The sequence below is a fragment of the Mesoplodon bidens genome (genome assembly GCF_964165515.1).
Source record: "Mesoplodon bidens genome assembly, chromosome: 8".
Taxonomy (NCBI): Eukaryota; Metazoa; Chordata; class Mammalia; order Artiodactyla; family Ziphiidae; genus Mesoplodon; species Mesoplodon bidens.
Genome location: NC_138165.1, coordinates 17972071 through 17996843, shown reverse-complemented (window position 1 = coordinate 17996843; position 24773 = coordinate 17972071). Strand labels below are relative to the sequence as shown.

The 24773-nt window shown below is 39.7% G+C and overlaps 1 protein-coding gene across 3 annotated transcripts in view; it reads right to left on the bottom strand.

Moving 5' to 3' along the window:
- Nucleotides 1-371: 371 nt before the first annotated feature.
- The window catches only part of LOC308621465 (uncharacterized protein), a 196456-nt gene continuing 172054 nt past the window's right edge, over nt 372-24773 (bottom strand). For all 3 annotated transcript variants that reach the window (XM_081242040.1, XM_081242042.1, XM_081242041.1), the window contains one exon: nt 372-1495. In XM_081242040.1, coding sequence (XP_081098166.1) covers nt 1302-1495 — 194 coding nt within the window. In that variant the 3' untranslated portion in view covers nt 372-1301. The remainder of the gene's footprint in view (nt 1496-24773) is intronic.

Here is a 24773-nt window from a genome sequence, read left to right as displayed (position 1 = left end):
GACAAAAGTCCCTGCCCTCACAGAGTTTACATCCTAGTGGAGGGAGGTGGATAATAAACCATGAAATTATATTAGACAGTGACAGAGCTAAGGAGAACAATAAAGGCAGCAGAGGGACTGGAATGTTGTGGGGGGTGATACACTGGGTGGTCAGAGAAGACTCCACTGAGAATGTGGCCTTTGAGTAAAAGTCTGAAGCAGGTTCGGGAGAGAGCCACACACAGAACTGGAGCGATGCATTCCAGGTCGAGGGGGAGCAAGGCCTTGAGGCAGGATCGTGCCTCTAAAGTTAGAGGAGCAGAAGAGAGGCCAACTAGGTGAAGCGGCAGAGAGGAACAAGCAAGGAGGTTGAAGCAAAGAAATGAGGGAGAACTGCAGGCAACCAGGGCAGGAGGTAAGGTGACAGAGGCGGATGATGAAAGGCCTCAGAGGTCACTGTAAGAATGTTGCTTAGGGACAGACACTGTTCCTGCTTTCTCAGAATTTATCATCTGGCAGGGGAAAAATACATGGATGATGATGATAAAATGAGATGACTGTGAAAGGTAGGAAAGAACAGGGTGTTATGGAATCATAGCATGCTTGGTCCTAATGTACTGGATGGGTCTCTTCCGTGAGGAAAGTGTGTTTATGCTGAGACCAACAGGATGAGCATGAGTTAGATGCCTGGAGGTGGTGATGGCTCTGGGTGTGAGCTGCAGCTGTTTCTGGGGGCACAAGCAGCAGCAGTGGGAATAAAGAGCCCTGGAGTGAACATATCAGGAACAGAGAAGAAATCTGTTATGACTAAGGCCAAAGAACAAGCGGGACAGTGCTGCAAGATGAAGCTGGGGAAGGGGGGCCATGGCAGGAGGCAACTAGATTATAAAAAGAGTTTGGATTTTACCTGAGAGTGCTAGGGAGCTGTGGAATATTGTAAACAGGGAGATTATGTGATTGGGTCTGTCTTTTTTTTTTTTTTTTTTTTTTTGTTTTGTTTTTGCTGTACGCGGGCCTCTCACTGCTGTGGCCTCTCCCGTTGCGGAGCACAGGCTCCGGACACACAGGCTCCGCGGCCACGGCTCGCGGGCCCAGCCGCTCCGCGGCACGTGGGATCCTCCGGGATAGGGGCACGAACCCGTGTCCCCTGCATCGGCAGGCGGACTCTCAACCACTGCGCCACCAGGGAAGCCCAAGGGTCTGTCTTTTGAAAGATCACTCTAGGTGGAGGGTAGAGAGCAGATTGAGAAGAGCAAGCTGTGAGAAAGGGGAACCAGCTAACATTCTCCTGCAGTGGCACAGGGAGGATGGGACTTGGGACTTTAGGACTTTGCTGGTGGTAGAAGGAATGGAGAGACGGGAAACACTTGAGAGACATTTATGGACGAGAATAGATAGGACTGGGTGATTGACTGGATGCGGCGTTGCTGGTGGGGTAGTTTAAAGCGGAGAGAAGGATCAAAGATGTCATTCAAGTTTCTGGCTCTGGCAACTTGATAGATGGTGGGGCCATTGACTGCAAAGAGGGGACAAAAGAGAAGGAACAAGGTCAGAGATGGATTTTGGCTTTCGGAATGTGCCATTCGTGTAACCCAAATAGCATTTGCTGTATTTTTTCCTGTAACTCCTTTCCATAACTGAAAATTTTAAAAAGATCTAATTGGATTATTCCTTGAGTGACTTAGATTAATCTTTATGCTTTACTATAGGAATATCATTTCAAGGTAGCATTTCCTACAGATCCTTCTGTGAATCTGTATAGCTATTAGGGACTTGGTTTCAGACAGAATCACACAATGATGCAGGTTGTCACATAGCTAAGCATGTGGCGCCATCTTCAGGACAGTTTATTAAAAAGTTATAAAACCAAACAGATTGAAAGGCAAGCTTCTGCCCCAGAATTCTTTTCTAGGGAGCAAGTATGACTCCACCTTGCTTTGTAATAAGAAGCTAAAAAAACGTTTCTTCCAAATTCAATTGTATGCCTAAATTCTTGTCTTCCTGAGAATTATAGTTCATCACAGGATATAGGAAAGACGGTGACCATTTTTCCTTTGAAATCATTCCAGTTTGAAAGTGCCTGTGAGCTGGACAACTGAGCTTTGCTGCGGAAAAGCCTAGAGAGGGAAATTAGGGCAGCATCCCTTCAGGTTTTCTACTTTGGTGCCCAGATTCTCTGGGGCTTTTCCAATTTCATGTCATATATTTATGTTATCCACTAGGTGCCTCATTAAATGTATAGCCAAGTGGAATTTAATTCTTATGCATTTGTAACAGTGACAGTTTGCATGAATATAAAAATTAGAAAAAAATTGTTAGTCTTTGCACCCAAATTTTTTGGATAGGAAATGTAGTATCATAGAGTAATATAATCTACACTTTAAAAATAAAAGGTTGTAAATAAAAATCAATATTGTACCATAGCTAAGCACATGAGGAGGAATAATATAACTCACGAGATGACTTTTATTTTTAAAATCCACTCAGCCTTTAATTATTCTATTTGAAGAGGCTCCGCCCTTTCTTTTTGTAGGGCTTGGTTATGAAAACATGCATATATGTGTTTATCAGAATGTATCTGCCACCTTCGTGTACAGAATATACTGTTTAACCTACACCGAGCATTTAGCACAGTCTCATGAATAACTGGGAGATAAACAGCTTGGCTTTTACGTGGAGGCAAGTGGTTTCTACCATCTTGTGGCACCCTGCTTGCAAATGGGCTTTCTTCCTAGACTGCTCTCATTAAAAATGCATATCAATTTACATTCCCACCAACAGTGTAGGAGGGTTCCCTTTTCACCACACCCTTTCCAGCATTTATTGTCTCTAGCTTTTTTGATCATGGCCATTCTGACCAGCGTGAGGTGATACCTCACTGTAGTTTTGATTTGCATTTCTCTAATAATTAGTGATGTTGAGCATCTTTTCATGTGCCTCTTGGCCATCTGTATGTCTTCCTTGGTGAAATGTCTATGTAGGTCTTCCACCCATTTGTTAACTGGATTGTTTGTTTTTTTGATACTGAGCTCCATGAGCTGTTTGTATATTTTGGAGATTAATCCTTTGTCTGTTGTTTCATTTGCAAATATTTTACAACCACTATGGAAAACAGTATGGAGGTTCCTTAAAACTAAAAGTAGAACTACCATATGACCCCGCAATCCCACTACTGGGTGTATACCCTGAGAAAACCATAATTCAAAAAGAGTCATGTACCACAATGTTCATTGCAGCACTATTTACAATAGCCAGGACATGGAAGCAACCTAAGTGTCCATTGACAGATGAATGGATAAAGAAGATGTGGCACATATATACAATGGAATATTACTCAGCCATAAAAAGAAACGAAATTGAGTTATTTGTAGTGAGGTGGCTGGACCTAGAATCTGTCATACAGAGTGAAGTAAGTCAGAAAGAGAAAAACAAATACCGTAGGCTAACACAAATATATGGAATCTAAAACAAAAAACAAAAACAAAAGGTACTGATGAACCTAGTTGCAGGGCAGGAATAAAGAGGTAGACATAGAGAATGGACTTGATGACATGGGGTGGGAGAGTAAAGCTGGGCGAAGTGAGAGTAGCATCGACATATATACACGACCGAATGTAAAATAGCTGGCTGGTGGGAAGCAGCAGCATAGCACAGGGAGATCAGCTCTGTGCTTTGCAATGACCTAGGGGGGTGGTATAGGGAGGGGGGGAGGGAGGCTCAAGAGGGAGGGGATATGGGGACATGTGTATGCATATGGCTGATTTGCTCTGTTGTGCAACAGAAACTAACCCAGTATTGTGAAGCAGTTATACTCCAATAAAGATCTATTAAAAAAATGCATGTCTTTCCATTAAGGAATTGTGAGTCCAAGAGTTCCTGTTAATCTTGAAAGAGAACACATTAATCTAAATTCAATTTCTCAATAAATGGGGGCCCAGGCCACCCCATCAGTGACAGGTTTGTGTTTCTTGGGGTTCAAACTAGGCTTATAGCGGGGGGAGGGGAAGGGTGGGACATAAAAAACATGTGTCCAATGATAGTATCTAATAGTATTTATGTGTTTACAATGTGCCGAGTGCTTTTACATGGACTATCTCACTTAATCCTCATAACCTATGGATACTTTTTTTTATGAGTGGGTACTTTCATTATCACTTGTGTTCTACAGATCAGGAATCTGAAACTTAGAGAGAATTTAAAATAATTTGCTCAAGGCTCACACTCAGTGTTTAGTAAAGCTAAGGAAATAAATTCTAATCTAGACGTTCTTTCTCCAGAGCCAACAAGCTTGACCAAAACCTCATACTACCCCTTAAAGGGAAAATATTTCACCAAAAGGAAAACAGCCCTAATCAAGAGCCATGCTAATAGTCTGAGCAAAAAATTCAGAGAGCAGAAGGGCAGAGATTGAGGGCAAGGGCAGAATCTGGAGTGATGCTCTGAGGTACAGAAGTTCCTCTTCCCTTCTTGATTGCTCCAAAATCTTGTCACTGCCTGGGTAGGGGAGCCGTGGGCAGGATACAATAACATAGGGCCTTGAGACTTCTGAGGGTGAGTCTGGGAGACACTGGGACTTGCAGAGATGAGAGGGTGTGGAGCCAAGGAACTCACTGTTGTCTTCTTTCCATTTTGTTTTAGGTTCGAGACAAAGGGCCACAGTCCCTGATAATAGAAGCTACTGAGTGAGGTTAGTAACACACACTTAGCCCACTGAAAAGGAGCAGAAATAAATAACATCTTCACCCTCTTCAGTCAGGCAGAGGTTGGTGCGCAGAGCACGGCGTGGGCATAGCTGAGGTCCGCTGAGAGGTCAGCAGGCAAGTCAAAGGACGATGATGACCCGCACAGCAGCGCCAGCTACAGGGATGAGAGCATAGGGCTTGGAGTCTAAAGCCCTGGTTCCAAGCTGAACACGTCCACTAGCTGTGTGACTTTGGGCAATTCATTAAAATTATTTGATCTTTAATTTGCTCAGCTGAAAAACAGCAGCAAGAGTTACTGAATAGGATTGTTGGGATATCAAAGAAACAATGTATGAAACACTGTACGCTATAATACTACTGAGTGCCTTGTATGTGCTAGACATTGGGGATAGAAAATTAAGCTACAATCTTTGCTCTCAAGGAGTTCACAATCTAATGACGTAAATATTGGTTATCTTTAGTATCTTGAACCCCTCCCTTCTTTCTAATTATTCCTTTTACCCCACCATTTGGATATTGTCTCAGTTTGGACAACGATTTGAGTGCAAAAGGTTTATTTGGAGGTGCAAGGAAACAGAGGAGAGGTGTGGAAAGTGATACAGGAGAGGAAAGATCCTCAGCACAGGGGGCCAGCTACCACCTTAAGCCACTCTAGAAAATGCTGCAAAACACACAGCTCAGAGGTTTCCCACCTAAGGAATGGGGGAGCCAGAGTAATTTAGCACCAACTTTTAACAATTATTGGTTGAAGATTTCTTTTAGTGGGTGTTAATTTCTTGGCACCTGCCAGGGGTCCAGGCAGAGTGTCTCACAGCAGCTTCAGAAAAAGGCCTGGGGCAGAGAAATGGAGACACTGGCAGTTGGAAGATGGATGGCACACATTGAAGTCATGGAGCCAAAGATGTGGGCAGGGCAGTGACAGCATCTGCAAAAGGTGGTCCATGTCTGAGGGTGCCTGGGTGGGCTCCCTCTCTCCCAGGACCCAAGGCAAAACCAGGAGAGAGGACTCTTCCCAACACGTAGCACGGTAGATGAAGGGGAGAAGGAGGCTAAAGATATGCTAACACTTTCTAAAGGCAGAATTTACCCTTGAACTATTGTACATTTGCATAAATTTGGCAAAGGTGTGTAGCTCAATAGAATAATTGCCCTGCTGTTGAACTTTCTGTGATGGTGGGAATATTCTATAGCTTCACTGTCCAGTGAAGTAGCCAACAGTCCCATGTGAGTTGCTGAGCACCTGAAATGTGGTGGGTGTGACTGAAGAACTATATTTTTACTTTTATTTAATTTTAATTAATTCGAATAATCACATGTGGCTAATGGTTACCATGTTAGACAACATAACTTTAGAGCAGTTTAATTATATTTTGTTATTCATAAGAAATTGTTCAGAAATCATCCTAATCATTTTCTTCATTAAGGATAGAGGTAAATCAAAGATGTCATATGACTGAGTGTTAAAATCAATATTAATTTTGAATTGAGCACAACTGAATATCACCACCAACTTAATAAAAACTTCTGGGAAATGGGAATAAATGTGAAGTCTTACCAACATTGGTTAGAAAAATGTATTATAAAAAGTTTAGTGGTCAAATTTCTAAAGTTTGACACAACAGTCCAGAAACAATAGTATCTCAGCAGCTCTAGTGCATATGGTGATTTTAAATGATGACTGGACTGAAGTTGGTGGAGAAGCAAGATATTTTGGGATACATGATTTTTCTTTACATTTATTTCTTCATACATATATAATTTTCATTAATTATACTTCATATTATTGTTTATATTTCTATAAGTATTTATGGACTCAAATTCCATATAACGTACTTTACAAAATTAATTAGTTAATACATCCTCTAAGTCAGATTAAATATTTTATCTTTCCCTTTTTTTTAAACTGTTTAAAAGTTTTTCCATCAATAGAGGAATGGATAAGGAAGATGTGGTACATATATACAGTGGAGTATTACTCAGCCATAAAAAAGAATGAAATAATGCCATTTGCAACATGGATGGATCTAGAGATTGTCATACTAAGTGAAGTAAATCAGACAGAGAAAGACAAGTATCATGATATAAATTATATGTGGAATCTTAAAAAAGGGTACAAATGAACTCATCTACAAAACAGAAATATAGTTACAGGTGTAGAAAACAAACTTATGGTTACCAGGGGTAAGGGGGGGGAGATAAATTGGGAGATTGGGATTGACATATACATACTACCATATATAAAATAGATAACTAATAAGAACCTACTGTATAGCACAGGGAACTCTGCTCAGTACTCTGTAATGGCCTATATGGGAAAAGAATCTAAAAAAGAGTGAATATATGTATATGTATAACTGATTTACTTTGCTGTACACTTGAAACTAACACGACACTGTAAATTAACTATACTCCAATAAAAATGTTTTACAAAGTTTTTAATAATTGTTTTTGTACATAACCAATAGCTTCCAGAATCATCATTTTCATTGTTCTTGACGGTTTTTCTGCTTTAATGTATGTTCTGCAGTGTGACTCAGCTCCTGTGTAACTGGGATTGGGGATTGACGTTAGCTTGGAGGTGTGTTGGTTCACCTGTGATTTTTCCCCAGCATGTTAGTGCTTTGTACCACTGTGTAACAGCAGCTGAATGCAAAGTGCACTAGGACAGCTGAACATCTTGGGCTGGGCTGGGCTGGGCTGTGCCAGCTCATCCACTGTCCTCTTGGTGCCATCTGGCCTCCTGCTCTCCTGGAGGTGCTCATGGCATGGTTCTCCCTGACCTTTGTGCTCTTGGTCCTCATCTCCATTACTCAGCAGCCCCAACTCTTCTATAAGCTACCTTTAGTTTTTTGGGTTTTTTTATGTAAGTGTCTTTCTAACTTTTATGCAAGGACCTACTTATACAGTAGTATTTTTAAATTTATTAACTATGTAATAGTTTTTTTTTTAACTGTGCTGTATTTTTATTAGAAATACCATTCTTTTTGTTAACTCATATTGTAAAGTTTTGTGTATGATTTGAGTGGAAATTGCATATGTTTTGAGTGGCTTGATGCTGATACTAATTTGCCAATAAACCCTATTATGTTTAGTGTGTGATTTTGCAGATTTGAGTAGGCTTTTCTTTTTTTAGGAATATACATGTTGTATTAAGGCAAAACCACCTGTACATTGATTTTGCAATTGAATTAGAGAATAGCCACAACAAAACAAACCCACAAAGAGATCCTGCCTCCAAATTGCTTCTAGAATGATTAGCTATGTTTGGAAGTGAAAATTCTCATATGAACAGTATTCCAAGCAATATGCGTTGTTGCTTTGTTTATATTACGGATTTTGCTAAACCAATGATATATGATGGTAACTCTGTGATAATCACTAGTCACACACAAGTCCTGGGATGTCAGAAATGACAGTAAAGGTGGTTATTTGATCTTCCAAAGACCTAGGCCAAGGACAAAGGAAAGCATAGATTTTGGCTGAATAGCCAGACCAAAGATGAAGTTCCATGTCTATATTAGAAAGAAGACATGTACATTGACCTATATAAATCATATAATTAATTTCTTTGAGATTTTGGTGTGTGTGTTCTTCAGGTCCTAAAAAGCCTGAAGAACATGGCACACTGCTTTCTACCCTCATCTCTTCTTTGACCCTATATAATACTCCTTCTTTGAATATACATAGGATAAGTGTTCATGAATGCCGTGTCTATATTCGGGAGCTAGGCTACTTCTCTCTCATGTAAAAGAAGTCAGCTAGCAAGTGGTACTAATGGAGAAGTTGTTCCTGATTGTGTGTTTGTAGAAAGGGAATATAAAGATCAATTCAAATATACCCACCCCAGCTTAGTGCCCTTAAAGTATTTGTTTCTTAAAGAAAGCTATAATAAATTACATCTCTTAAAATATATGTGCATTCTATTTACAATAGCCAAAATATGGAAGCAACCTAAATGTCCATCAACACATGAATGGATAAAGAAGATGTGATATATATATATATATAATATATATATATATATACACACAATGGAATATTAGCCATAAAAAAGAATGAAATAATGTCACTTGCAGCAACATGGATGGATCTAGAGACTATCATACTAAGTGAAGTATGCCAGACAGAGAGAGACAAATATCATATGATATCACTTACATATGGAATCTAAAAAATGATACAAATGAACTTTTTTGCAAAACTGAAACAGAGTCACAGACACAGAAAACAAACTTATGATTACCAAAGGGGAAAGCAGGGGAAGAGATACATTAGGAATTTGGGATTGACAGATACACACACGACTGTATATAAAATAGGTAAACAACAAGTTCCTACTATATAGCACAGGGAACTATATTCAATATCTTGTAATAACCTATAATGGAAAAGAACCTGAAAAACAATAGATATATGTATTTGTATAACTGAATCACTGCTGTACACCTGAAACATTATAAATCAACTATACTTTAAGTAAAAAAACCACTCTTGCTCTTAGATAGCTTCATCCACCAGAGGGCAGACAGCAGAAGCAAGAAGAACTACAAACTTGCAGCCAGTGGAACGAAAACCACATTCACAGAAAGACAGACAAAATGAAAAGGCAGAGGATTAAGTACCAGATGAAGGAACAAGATAAAACCCCAGAAAAACAACTAAATGAAGTGGAGATAGGTAACCTTACAGAAAAAGAATTCAGAATAACGATAGTGAAGTTGATCCAGGACCTCGGAAAAGAATGGAGGCAAAGATCGAGATGATGCAAGAAATGGTTAACAAAGACCTAGAAGAACTAAAGAAAAAACACCTAGAAGAATTAAAGAACAAACAAACAGAGATGCACAATACAATAACTGAAATGAAAAATACACTAGAAGGAATCAATAGCAGAATAACTGAGGCAGAAGAATGGATAAGTGATCTGGAACACAGAATGGTGGAATTCACTGTCATGGAACAGAATAAAGAAAAAAGAATGAAAAGAAATGAAGACAGCCTAAGAGACCTCTGGGACAACATTAAATGCAACAACATTCACATTACAGGGGTCCCAGAAGGAGAAGAGAGAGAGAAAAGACCAGAGAAAATATTTGAAAAGATTATAGTCAAAAACATCCCTAACATGGGAAAGGAAATAGCCACCCAGGTCCAGGAAGGGCAGAGAGTCCCAGGCGGGATAAACCCAAGGAGAAACATGCCGAGACACATAGTAATCAAATTGACAAAAATTAAAGAAAAAGAAAAACTATTAAAAGCAACAAGGGTAAAATGACAAATATATACAAGGGAACTACCATAAGGTTAACAGCTGATTTCTCAGCAAAAACTCTACAAGCCAGAAGGGAGTGGCATGATATATTTAAAGTGATGAAAGGGAAGATCGTACAACAAAGATTACTCTACCTGGCAAGGATCTCGTTCAGATTTGACAAAGAAATCAAAAGCTTTTCAGACAAGCAAAAGCTAAGAGAATTCAGCACCAACAAACCAGCTCTACATCAAATGCTAAAGGAACTTCTCTAAGTGGGAAACACAAGAGAAGAAAAGGACCTAGAAAAACAAACCCAAAACAACTAAGAAAATGGTAATAGGAACATACTTATCGATAATTACCTTTAATGTGAATGGATTAAATGTTCCAACCAAAAGACACAGTCTTGCTGAATGGATACAAAAACAAGACCCATATATATGCTGTCTACAAGAGACCCACTTCAGACCTAGGGACACATACAGACTGAAAGTGAGGGGACGGAAAAAGATATTCCATGCAAATGGAAATCAAAAGAAAGCTGGAGTAGCAATACTCGTATCAGATAAAATAGACTTTAAAATAAAGAATGTTACAAGAGACAAGGAAGGACACTACATAATGATCAAGGGATCAATCCAAGAAGAAGATATAACAATTATAAATACATATGCACCCAACATAGGAGCACCTCAATACATAAGGCAACTGCTAACAGCTCTAAAAGAGGAAATGGACAGTAACACAAAAATAGTGGGGGACTTTAACACCTCACTTACACCAATGGACAGATCATCCAAAATGAAAATTAACAAGGAAACACAAGCTTTAAATGACACAATAGACCAGCTAGATTTAATTGATATTTATAGGACATTCCATCCAAAAACAGCAGATTACACTTTCTTCTAAAGTGCGCATGGAAGGTCCTCCAAGATAGATTACATCTTGGGTCACAAATCAAGCCTCAGTAAATTTAAGAAAATTGAAATCATATCAAGCACCTTTTCTGACCACAATGCTATGAGATTAGAAATGAATTACAGGGAGAAAAACGTAAAGAACACAAACACATTGAGGTTAAACAATACGTTACTAAATAGACAAGAGATCACTGAAGAAATAAAAGACGGAACCAAAAAATACCTAGAGACAAATGACAATGAAAACACAACGATCCAAAACCTATAGCATGCAGCAAAAGCAGTTCTAAGAGGGAAGTTTATACCTATACAAGCCTACCTCAAGGAACAAGAAAAACCTCAAATAAATAATCTAACCTTACACGTAAAGGAACTACTGAAAGGAGAGCAAAGAAAACCCAAATTTAGTAGAAGGAAAGAAATCATAGAGATCTGAGCAGAAATAAATGAAATAGAAACAAAGAAAACAATAGCAAAGATCTATAAAACTAAAAGCTGGTTCTTTGAGAAGATAAACAAAATTGATAAGCCATTAGCCAGACTCATCAAGAAAAAGAGGGAGAGGACTCAAATCAATAAAATTAGAAATGAAAAAGGAGAAGTTACAACAGATACCACAGAAATACAAAGCATCATAAGAGACTACTACAAGCAACTCTATGCCAGTAAAATGGACAACCTGGAAGAAATGGACAAATTCTTAGAAAGGTATAACCTTCCAAGACTGAACGAGGAAGAAATAGAAAATATGAACAGACCAATCACAAGTAATGAAATTGAAACTGTGAGGAAAAATCTTCCAACAAACAAAAGTCCAGGACCAGATGGCTTCACAGGTGAATTCTATCAAACATTTAGAGAATAGCTAACACCCATCCTTCTCAAACTCTTCCAAAAAATTGCAGAGGAAGGAACACTCCTAAACTCATTCTATGATGCCACCATCACCCTGCTACCAAAACCAGATAAAGGTACTACAAAAAAAATAAAATTACAGACCAATATCACTCATGAATATAGATGCAAAAATCCTCAATAAAATATTAGCAAACAGAATCCAACAACACATTAAAAGGGTCGTATACCATCATCAAGTGGATTTATCCCAGGGATGCAAGGATTCTTCAGTATACTCAAATCAATCAATGTGATACACCATATTAACATATTGAAGAATAAAAACCATATGATCATCTCAATACATGCAGAAAAAGCTTCTGGCAAAATTCAACACCGATTTATGATAAAAACTCTCCAGAAAGTGGGCATAGAGGGAACCTACCTCAACATAATAAAGGCCATATATGACAAACCCACAGCAAACATCATTCTCAATGGTGAAAAACTGAAAGCATTTCCTCTAAGATCAGGAACAAGACAAGGATGTCCACCCTTGCCACTTTTATTCAACATAGTTTTGGAAGTCCTAGCCATGGCAGTCAGAGAAGAAAAAGAAATAAAAGGAATACAAATTGGAAAAGAAGAAGTAAAACTGTCACTGTTTGCAGATGACATGATACTATACATAGAGAATCCTAAAGATGTCACCAGAAAACTACTAGAGCTAATCAATGAATCTGGTAAAGTTGCAGGATACAAAATTAATGCACAGAAATCTCTTGCATTCCTATACACTAACAACAAAAGATCAGAAAGATAAATTAAGGAAAGAATCCCTTTCACCACTGCAACAAAAAGAATATAATACCAAGGAATAAACCTACCTAAGGAGGTAAAAGACCTGTACTCAGAAAACTATAAGACACTGATGAAAGAAATCAAAGATGACACAGACAGATGGAGAGACATACCATGTTTTTGGATTGGAAGAATCAATATTGTGAAAATGACTATACTACCCAAAGCAATCTACAGATTCAATGCAATCCCTATCAAATTACCAATGGCATTTTTTACAGAACTAGAACAAAAAATCTTAAAATCTGTATGGAGACACAGAAGACCCCGAATAGCCAAAGCAATCTTGAGGGGAAAAAAATGGAGCTGGAGGAATCAGACTCCCTGACTTCAGACTATACTACAAAGCTACAGTAATCAAGACAATATGGTTCTGGCACAAAAACAGAAATATAGATCAATGGAACAGGATAGAAAGCCCAGAGATAAACCCACACACCTATGGTCAACTAATCTATGACAAAGGAGGCAAGGATATACAATGGAGAAAAGATGGCCTCTTCAATAGTGGTGCTGGGAAAACTGGACAGCTACATGTAAAAGAATGGAAGTAGAATACTCCCTGACACCATACACAAAAATAAACTCAAAATGGATTAAAGACCTAAAAGTAAGACCGGACACTATAAAACTCTTAGAGGAAAACATAGGAAGAACACTCTTTGACATAAATCACACAAGATCTTTTTTGATCCACCTCCTAGAGTAATGAAAATAAAAACAAAAATAAACAAATGGGACCTAATGAAACTTAAATGCTTTTGCACAGCAAAGGAAGCTATAAACAGGAGGAAAAGACAACCCTCAGAATGGGAGAAAATATTTGCAAACAAATCAACAGAGAAAAGATTAATCTCCAAAATATATAAACAACTCATGCAGCTCAATATTAAAAAAACAAACACCCCAATCCAAAAAGGGGCAGAAGACGTAAATAGACATTTCTCCAAAGAAGACATACAGATGGCCAAGAAGTACATGAAAAGCTGCTAAACATCACTATTAGAGAAATGCAAATCAAAACATTGAGGTATCACCTCACACCATTTAGAATGGGCATCATCAGAAAATCTACAAACAACAAGTGCTGGAGAGGGTGTGGAGAAAAGGGAACCCTCTTGCACTGTTGGTGGGAATGTCAATTGATACAGCCACTATGGAGAACAGTATGGAGGTTCCTTAAAAAACTAAAAATAGAATTACCATATGACCCAACATCCCACTACTGGGCATATACCCAGAGAAAACCATAATTCAAAGAGACACATGCACCCCAATGTTCATTGCAGCACTATTTACAATAGCCAGGTCATGGAAGCAACCTAAATGCCCAATGACAGATGAATAGATAAAGAAGATGTGGTACATATATACAATGGAATATTACTCAGCCATAAAAAGGAACGAAATTGGGTCATTTGTAGAGATGTGGGTGGACCGAGAGAGTGTCATACAGCGTGAAGTATGTCAGAAAGAGAAAAACAAATATCATATATTAACGCATATATGTGGAATCTAGAAAAATGGTACAAATGAACTGGTTTGCAAGGCAAAAATAGAGACGCAGATGTAGGGGGAAACTGGGGTTAGGGGGTGGTGGTGGTGGGATCAATTGGGAGATTGGATGGACATGTATACACTGATATGTATAAAAGAGATAACTAATAAGAAACTGCAGTATAAAAAAATTAAATTAAATTAAAAAAATAAAAAACATTCAGATTCAATAACTTTCAGGAATTAGTTAAAAATGAAATATGCAATGAAAACAATAAATTCTCCCTCAAAAATATATGTGCATTAATTTGAGTTATATGCTTTTCAATGCTTCCATCAAATTTGTGCTTTCTCACTGCCATTATAACCTAGGAGTGCTGGCCAGTGACAAACAGAAGAGTCCAAGACAGCCTCACAGCTTAATACAAAATGTTTTCCAGGTTGGCCTCCACTGCCCCAGGTGCCAGCCACTCCAGGTGCCTCCTGCAGATCAGGTGTTTGGAGATTGCACTCCGTGTTTTTGCATTGTTGGGAAGGCAGGCTCTGGTGCCAGACTCTAAGTTCAAAGCTGGGCTATATTACTTCCTTACTGTGTGAACTTGGTAAATTACCTAGTGTCTTTGCTTCAATTTTCTCATCTTTAAAAGTAGGGATAAAATAATTCCAAACATAGGGGGTTACTGGAAGGATTAAATGTAATATATGTAATCAGTATAGTGCCTGGCACATCATAAGTGCTTGATGCAAGTTAGCCTTCATGATGATGTTTTCTCAGTGGCTTTTGTTTCTAAATTATAAGTAAAATTATCACTGTAAAATAGCTAACATTGCAAGGAGGATTCCAGCTGAAAAAGCAGAGACTGCTTTCGGCACTGGAGAATTGAGGTAATCAATCACACTAAAAAGGGCTAACTGAGGACCAGAATGGGTTGGCTGATTCTCCTTCTCTGAAGCAGAGTGTCTGTCTCTATAGACAAGAGGACATTACACATTACTGAGTGAGAATCCTCATCAAAGAGAACATGGGAAATAATGCAACTAATGTCTGTAGGCTAATGTCTAACATGCAATTGGATATTGCCAGGCACTTCTGGTCTATCTCATGAACAAGCACTTTTATATTCTTTTTTCCATAACCTATTTTCCATACACATCCATGCAGTACACCGTAAAAGAACATGGTGCCTATGACCAAATGCTGAGAAGCTATGGAGGTTATAATCAAGAGTTCAGGCTCTAGCTTCATGTTTTCTGTCTCTTCCATAAACCAGCTCTGTGACGTTGGCAAGTTGCCAAATGCCCTGTGTGTTGGTTTTCTCATCTGTACAATGGAGATCATAACCATACCTACCAGACAGGTTTGTTACGAGGACAATACAATTTAATTGACATAAAATACTTACCTAGTGTCTTGTGTGTAAAATAAATGTTCACTAAATGATAGCTATTACTTACTCAAATTTTTAATTTATGTTTAACCATTTAAGAATAATCCACCATTTTACAGAAAAGTAAGCATCACCTATATCCGGAGACCCTGCTATGAGTAAAACAGAATGGAAATGGCAATAAAGAAGGAGAGGAAAGGCAAGTTTCTATTTCCATTTAGTTGGAGGAAGCTCACTGGGGAAGAATCTCTGTAGCTCTTAAGGAGGGAAGGTATATAACTTGGTGGCTTTGGGAGAAACAAAGTAGAGAGAGAGAGAAAAGAATGCACAATTGAGAAGGGAAATAATGAATGAAATAAAGGTGATTAGGTTTACTTTTGTGGAAAAGAAGGCTGGATAGTAGAGGGGAGTGAAATAATAAGATAAATGATGCTGGGCTATCACAAGAATACAATTAAAACTATTAGTTATGATAATAGTAGCTGCTATAATACAAAAATGCTGAACTACCAATGGTTTAACACGAAAGAAATATTTCTAGCTCATGTCACAGCCCAGTAAAGTAGTTTCTGGTTGGGCAGCCCTCCTCTAGTGCTGTTTTGGGATCCAATCCCCTCCCATCTGCGGATGCACTATCTTTAACACATGGATCCCAAGGGTTACCCTGTGGGGACCTCCGTTCCAACCAACTGGAAGGTGAAATCATGTGGAATATTAGAGGTGGGAGGCTTTTATGGGCCAGGCCTAGAAGCGGTGCTTATTTTGGTCAACATCCCACTAGCCAGAATTAAGTCTCAGGCCCAAACCTACATCTAACTGTATGCTCAAAAGGAAAGGACATACACGGGTTTTGAAACTCATCACAGCCTCTGCCCCAGACACTTTCATGCAAAATGACCATGACACCTTTCTTAATACAAACCAATACAAGTTCATAACCTAACTGGGAACAAGAAAAACTGCACTGTACCTGGAGATCCAGGGACAAATGAAATGAACCTATCTTATGGCTACAAAATAAAAATCTATGAATTAATTTTTACCAAGTCAAAATCATCTTCTTCAGAAATCCCTTCCATGATTACTTTATAAGAACAATAGCCAGTACTGAGTCCTTAATTTGTATGAGGCACTGAGCTGCATTGTATTTACCTTTACCATACTACTGTGAAGTAGGAATTATCATTTCTATATTATAGATTGAGAAAGTGAATCCCAAGAAAGGTCCTGACTTACCAAAGATTGTAAAGATAGTAAGTGGTGGGGGTAGAGTTGAAACATAGGTTTTACCACTAAAACTGTCAGACTCTACTACCTCCTATGACTTCTCATTGCTCCTTAATTCAGAATTCCTTGCATGTACTTGTTTTGTTGCTCTCACATGGCTCTCTGCAAATGTTGATGTATGTTGATTTGTAAGTTGTATCAGTTAACTATTGCTGTGTTAACAAATTCCACCACCCCCAGCCATATAGGGGTTTACAACACAAATAACTTGCTCTTTCTCACAATTCTGTAGGTTGACTAGATGGTTCTTCTGTTTCACTTGGTATTCACTGGAGTCACTCAGGAAGCTGCACCCAGCTGGTGGCTGGGGTGGCCAGAAGGTCCAGGAAGGCCTCTCTCACCTGCCTGGGGCCCTGGTGCTGTCAGCTGTGGTGCCCCACCTCTCCTTCATGTGGCCTCACTCTCAGTGGTTTTTCCTCCTCCAGGACCTCTCCATATGGCCTCTTTCTAAAGGGATAGACTGGACTTCCTTAGAGCATGGGAGCTGTCTTCCTAAAGGAAGAAAGCAGAGGCTCCCAGTCCTCTTAAGGGTTAGCCTAGACCTGGCTCAGCATCACTTCTGCCACATTCTGTTGGCAAAAGAAGACACAGAAAGACCTGCCCAGACTAAAGGAGTGAGGAGAGAGACTTCACTCCTTGGTGGGAGGAGCAACAAAGAATTTGTGGCCATTCATAATCCACCACACTGCATTCTTTTTGTCTGTCTGGCACTGTCATCCCAGCGAAACTCCTGAAGGCAAGATCTGGGTCTTCTTGATTTTGCAATTGGTTTTTAGCACCTAGGACTATACTCTGCATAAAATGGGTTTCAAAAATGTCAATTGACAGAGTGTAGAGAAATCATAACCTATAAAATTCAGGTGGGAGAAAAAGCAACCTGGAACACAACAGAACACAGGCCCTCAGGGCATCTTAGGCTCCCCACTAGTGAAATCTGGTAACTCTTTCCAACCATTTTCTTACAAGAGAAACTCTGGCAATGCACTGACATCTCTTTACAAGTTCTCTGCTTCTGTGCTCACCTATTTTTAGATGCTTACCCACCTGTCTGAGCTGAAATATGGAGACTTTATGCTGATTTGTGTCTAAAAGCCATGACAAATGGTACATTTGGGATTCAGGGCAAATGATGATTTAACATTGTTCAACAAATTAACAAATGTATAAAAAGATTCTGCTAAAATAAGATCTGTGTCCGTTTTTGGGGGGGTGTCTTTTAGAAGATGAAATTGCTTAAGGCATACGTAAACAGTATCTTGGTTCTCGTAACACCTATCTCGGAGCATAGGTGCTATAGGTCTCACCCTAGGCATACACAGAGGCATCACCATGTACGTGTTCACTACTTTAGAAGAGGTTTTTGCTAGGTAAGGTGCATGTACACACACACACACACACATGCCTGTACAAGCCAATAAACAAGATGAAAAAAGATAAAATTGTACAAGCATAAAAGAATGAGACTGATTAGAAATCAGCTGTTAGGTGATCTTATCAGTAGAACACATGGATGGCTCTAGGGAGAGTGAAATAGCTCAGTTAAATTTACCCTGCCTTTCTTTGTAATAGATATCCTGAAACAGACACTCGTATTTGTTTACTGTACTAAAAGTAATATCTTTTTCTTCCATTCAGGCCTCTTTCTCTGCCAAGATCCCTCTAAGTAGGAAATGACAAAAATTTATGAGGGTTACATCCAAAAGCAAAGGCCTGGGGTATATTGTTGGAAAGATAAAGACTGTTCGTTTGGGAGTTCTCTGTTCCTTTATTATCTGAGAAAAGATGGAGTAGTAATTGACATGTGGTTCTTGACAGATGTTGACAAGGGAAAAACATGTAACTGAGCCCCTTGGAGTTTTTGCAAAGCATGATTATGACACTTGTCTCCATGTTCTGTAACCTCAAGAGCACAATCAAATTTCCCCCTTTACCCTAAATGCCAAGAAGACATCCAGACAGATGTTATAGGACTATATCAGCATCTGGCCAAAGAATAGAATTCTCTCATCTCACATCAAGGCCATGCACAATAGAGACCATTGAACGTGGAGTGAGTGCTTTGGTATATTCTATTGTTAATCTCTCTTGAAATAAATTGATTGCTGTGGAGAAAGAATTCACCAAAAAAATTTCCTATTCAACTATCAGAGCTTGTATGTGGGCATGCACCATAACATTAAACAATTCATGCTCCAAAACTGTATCCATATTTTATTTGATAATATAATAGGATGATAGGAATATTAACAAATACGCTTTTAGAGTAGCATTGCATAAGAATAAGAATCAGATTTAGAAAGGAAGTATGTTCTCTGTATTTGCCAAACATCCAGATGAAAAGTTGAAAGACTGTCAGTTGTGCAGATGTTCTATATATCCAGGTGTTATGTAGAGAAGATATTTGGCAACAAATGAAACTTCCTTTTTTTATCCATATGTTTCATTCTAGTTTCATTTTGTATAAAATTGTAGAATAATGGAAATTACAAGCATATTTTAGTTTTTAAAAATAAAAGTAGAGCAAAATCTTAGAAAACTGTTTCTATGTTTCTTTTAAGTACGTCTACAGTAGTCAACTGAGAATTCCTAGAGTTTTAATGAAATAGAATTGCTCATGACAAGCAAAATATACACTGATCTGATTTCAGTACACCCTGCATTCTTTTTCTCACTTGATATTACTCTGTATTTTAAGAGTGTGGCTACATAATAATTTGAGATTTGTTTGTTTTCCGCTTATATTTTCCAGTCCTCCTGGTACATTCACTTCAGCAACAGTCTCTGTGGGTTGTTAGCAGAGAGGGGTGCACATCAGAGTAAAAAGCACAAATAGCCCTAAGGTTTCTTAAATTTGATTTCTGAAAGCTTAAGCTTCAAGAAAGGAGTCCAGTTAATATACAGAAAATAAAGACACATGCTCTTTCTTGCACACCCAAGTTTGTGGACTGATACACACACTGAAGTTGAACGGTGCACTTAGACGATATGCTAACGTGATTGGATCAGTCAGCTTAGGTGGGCTCAGGTGGACTTTAGGAATAATCAAGTGCAAAATCTTTTTGCAACACCGAAGGGTTATTTCTGTTTCACATGGTATGTCTGCCATGGGTTCTCTTTACTGGATATCCAAGCTGAAGGAGAAGTCCATATGTGGCACACTGGCTTTCTCAAGTCAAATGAGGAGAGCAATGGTGGATCACACAATGGTTCTTCAAGCTTCTTCCTAGAAGAGGTTTATGTCACTTCTACTAATATATCATTGGATAAAGCGAGCCTTGTGGCCAGGCCTGATATCTTTGGGTAGGAAATATAATCCTGTCACTGGGAGGGGCTTCACTGGGAAGACCCAGCAGCGAGGGGCAGTAAATGTTTTTACCTCAATACAACTTACCACAATTATCATTTTAAGCATGTGTTATGGGCTTAATTGTGCAGATCACTGGGTTAGATGTGCATCAAAATAATTATTCATTTCAGGTATTTTCTTTTTGAAAGATTAAAAAACATGAGAGAAAACACCAATTCAGACAGAAGACAGAAGGAGAATAGTGAAGTGATTTTGGATGTTTCCAGATAGGTGGGCAGTATTGTGCTTAAAATCATATAGAGAATGAGAGTAAATTCATGTTCAGAGTGGAAAACAAAGAATTGAGGAGACTGATCTCCAGCTAGTCAAACTGGGAAAAGTTTGTGGTTTAGGATCTGTTTGAATGGGGAGGAAGTAATAAATAATGATGACTAATATCTGTGTGTCCTTTTACAATTTATAACTGTTATTTTACTTAATACTTTTAACAACCACCTGACACTTTTAACCATCACTTCGATTTAGCAATAAGGACACTAGGCTCAGGTTAACTGAGTGGCCTATGTTTTCAGAATAACTGTCATAGCCAGTATTTAAGCAGTCTGCTCTAATTCTATACATTGTATGCCTTACATGCGGAAAAGAGCAAGTGAGGAACAGCACTGAGTACCTTGGGAAGGGCTCCAAAATGAAGGCACAGACTAGATGCAAGTAGCCTGAGCACAATGTAGGAATCTGTTGTTATCCTATGGAAAATAAATGAAGGAAGTGCGGTCGCCGGGCACATGCCACCTCGAGTACTTTGAAGCCCTTAACTGATGATATGAGCAGAAGCACAAGAAATATTTACTGATGACCTACAAGCTGGATGATAGAAGAGGATGGACATTGCTGATACAGATTGTGGCTATAAAAGAACTTACTTGGGCCTAAAAGTTAGATGTAAAACCAGCTTAACTATTTAATCATATCTTCCATCTCCCACACTGAACTCCCTTAGGCTAGGAGGACATTAAGTGAAAAATGGGTTCTTGGTTCTCTTTGGAGAAGGATCTATTGTTCCCATCATTGGTGGAAAGGGACATTGTTGAAAAACATTGTGATGCGGCCCACTTCTGGTCAGAGGGATACTGCAATGATTTTGGTTTCTATGTTAGTTCAGGTGTTCTGAGAAGCAGTCACCAAGGTGAGACTAGATAGGCAAGAGACTTATTCCCTGAAAAGGCTATGAAGGATAAAGGGGAGGGAGCAGAAGAGGGTAGAGAGAGCATCAGACTATGATGCAGGTCTTCTACCAGTGAAGGATTGTGGGGAAGGAAGGAGGATTGGGTAGAAAGAGTCTCTGAAATATAGTTCTGATATCACTTAAATGTAGAAACTAAAAAAAAGATACAAATGAACTTATTTACAAAACAGAAATAGACTCACAGACATAGAAAACAAACTTATGGTTACCAAAGAGGAAAAAGGGGGGGATAAATTACGACTTTGGGATTGAAATATACACACTACTATATATAAAATAGGTAAACAACAAGGACCCACCGTATAGCACAGGGAACTATACTCAATATCTTGTAATAACCTATAAGGGAAAAGTATCTAAAAATAGCTGTACCCCTGAAACTAACACAACATTCTACATCAACTGTATTTCAATAAAAATTTTTTAAATGTAGTTTTAGGAAAGTTTTAGCCTCGCTTGAGGACTCGGGGAATTTTCAAACTCAAATGGCCAGTCCTAGGAATTCTGTGTCTGGTAGGAATGGTCTGGGAATAGTCCCCTCATTGTCCTCAGCCACTGGCTGAGAGCACCCTGTGGAGTCTGGCCTTGGTGTGAACACTGTAATGGATCCAGAGGCACAGGAACTGAAGGGACCAGCAGTCAACTCTGCTCCCCACAGCAGATGATCTGTGCCACCACAGCCCACCCCTCATACCACACAGATCTACTTCTCCATTTAGGTTTGGGCAAAGTTCCTCCATGGGTCCCAGGGGCCTCTCTTCATGAGGGGGAACTTACAGAGAAGCTAATGGGATGAATAAGAGTTCTTATTACTGCAGTTGATCTCAGGACTGGTACCCTCCATATGCATCCTAAATTCCCATCACTCTCAACTACCACCTTGGAATGTCTAAGTGCCTTACCTAGTAGTGTTACCTGAATCTTTATTCCTTAAATGTCTCAGGCTTTGGCAATCACATGTTTTTCAGACCAGGTTGCTGCACATATCTGTTAACCATTACAGTGGAGCAAGGAGGTATCAGTTGGTGCCCAAATGGATCATCTGGGTTCCACACATATTCCTCTCTGACCCTATTATATAAAAGCAGCTCTACCTCCTCCTGTTGATCAAGGTAAATTACCCTGCCGGTGACCTGCCATGGCCTTCTTCTGGCCTGCTGGTCCATGGTGCCCCGTTGGCAGCCATAGCTAATAGTTCAATGGGACCCTTTCATTGTTCCCTGAAAAGAGTGTTCTCTCTCTGGGGACCAGTACCTCTAACCTTGCAGAGTTGATAGTTGTGGGAAGCACAAAATCCCCCAGTATGTCACTAGGAGGGATGAAAAGTCAATCCTGCTTCCAGTCCTTTGTTCCCAGATCCAGGTATTCTTCCCATCAGGAATACAGCACCATGCAGAAGGTTCTCATTTAATGCACTGACTGCATCCTGAAGGATGGAACCCTCTCCTTGCAGAGGACTGTCTCTGAGCTGAAGTTTCAACTGTGCCTTGAGAAAGCTGTTCCAGCACTCTGTGAGGCTGGTTGCTTCTGGATGGTGTAGGATATGGTAAGAACAGTGAATCCCATGGTTATGTCCTGTACCTCATTTGCTTTGAACTGGTTCCCCTGGTCAGATGCTATGTTGTCCAGAATCCATGCCTGTGGATCAAGGCACTTCGTAAGTCCCAAAATAGCAGTGCTGCCTGAGACTCTGCAGGCAGAAAAGGCAAACCTATACTTGGAACAGGTATCTATCTCAGTGATGATGAACCACTGACCTTTCTAGGATAGAAGGGGCTCAATGTAGTCAACTTGCTATGAAGTGACCAGTTGGCCTCATTGAGGAATAGTATCATTCAGTGTTGAAATTCAGAGGCAGCAGCAGTTACACTGGCCTTTTAAATGTACGTCCATGCTGCTGGGTTCATATACCGTCTCCATGAAAACCATTATAGCCGGGGGCTTCCCTGGTGGCGCGGTGGTTGGGAGTCCGCCTGCCGACGCAGGGGACACGGGTTCGTGCCCCGGTCCGGGAGGATCCCACATGCCGCGGAGCGGCTGGGCCCGTGAGCCATGGCCGCTGGGCCTGCGCGTCCGGAGCCTGTGCTCCGCAACGGGAGAGGCCACAACAGGGAGAGGCCCGCAAAAAAAAAAAAAAAACCATTATAGCCACTCTATGCCAGTACCCACGTGCTGGTTCTAAGGTGGCCAGTGACAAAGAATGGCTGACATCAATCAGGCAAGTCATTCTGTTGATTTGGTTGTTCAATGTCTCTTCAGTGGTAGATGTTTTCCAGTGGCCATTAACATGTAATACAAAAATGTCACACTTTTTCCCACTCCCTTATGTCCATCCACATGCTACTCCTCACACCTTCTTGCCTCTAATTTTCTAGTCCTTTTCCTTGCAAGCCCCTGACAATGGGCCACTGCCCATGAGTCTCTATCTATCTTCACCTCTGGTCATTTCCTGTTGCTCAATAAAAGGCTGGTCAGGTGCACTCCTCTCAGCTCTGTCCATTGGGAAGGTTTCTCCTTTCCACTATTTTTTAAGGCTACCCCTGTCATTTCCATTTTCAGTTTGCTCCCCCATATCAAACTATGTCATACTTTGGCTCCAAGCTATATGGTTCCCTCAGTCTCGGGCTTATCTATACCATATGCCCTAACTATGAAACAAGTGTTGAAAGCCATAAGTTATGCTTTATGAGAGCAGCTCTTATCCTCATCTTTTACATTTATTTGATGCCTCAACAACTAGAATCATATATTCTAATCAATAAACAGGACAAATACATGTCTTCTTCCAAGATGCCAAACATGGGGGCTTCCCTGGTGGCGCAGTGGTTGAGAGTCTGCCTGCTAATGCAGGGGACACGGGTTCGAGCCCTGGTCTGGGAAGACCCCACGTGCCGCAGAGCAACTAGGCCCGTGAGCCACAACTACTGAGCCTGCACGTCTGGAGCCTGTGCTCCGCAACAAGAGAGGCCACGATAGTGAGAGGCCCGTGCACCATGATGAAGAGTGGCCCCCGCTTGCCACAACTAGAGAAGGCCCTCGCACAGAAACGAGGACCCAACACAGCCAAAAAGTAAATAAATAAATTAAAAAAAAAAAGATGCCAAACATGGCAGCATTCAGGAATATCTTATTTGCATGCACATTTGCATTTATTCTGAATTTTTAAAAAAGTAAATATATACAAGCCCAATCCTTGCTTGCATCAATATCTTCCTCATTAATTGTTTTCCAATAAACTACTTCCATCCATAAAAGCAGGTAACTGAAATCATATTCTCCGGTTAGTAAAGGGACATCATTGTTATGTTTTTCATTACACAACAAACCATGATTAGAAATCAACAATTTCTGTAATACAGGAATGTTTTTAAGAATTAGGGATATTGAAGCATGGCAATCCAGTTACCTTCATATATTTCAAAGATTGTTGTTTGTATAAGCAATTAGACTTGTTCTAGGTTGTCCCAGGGTGCAGAAACAGGAAGAAGCAG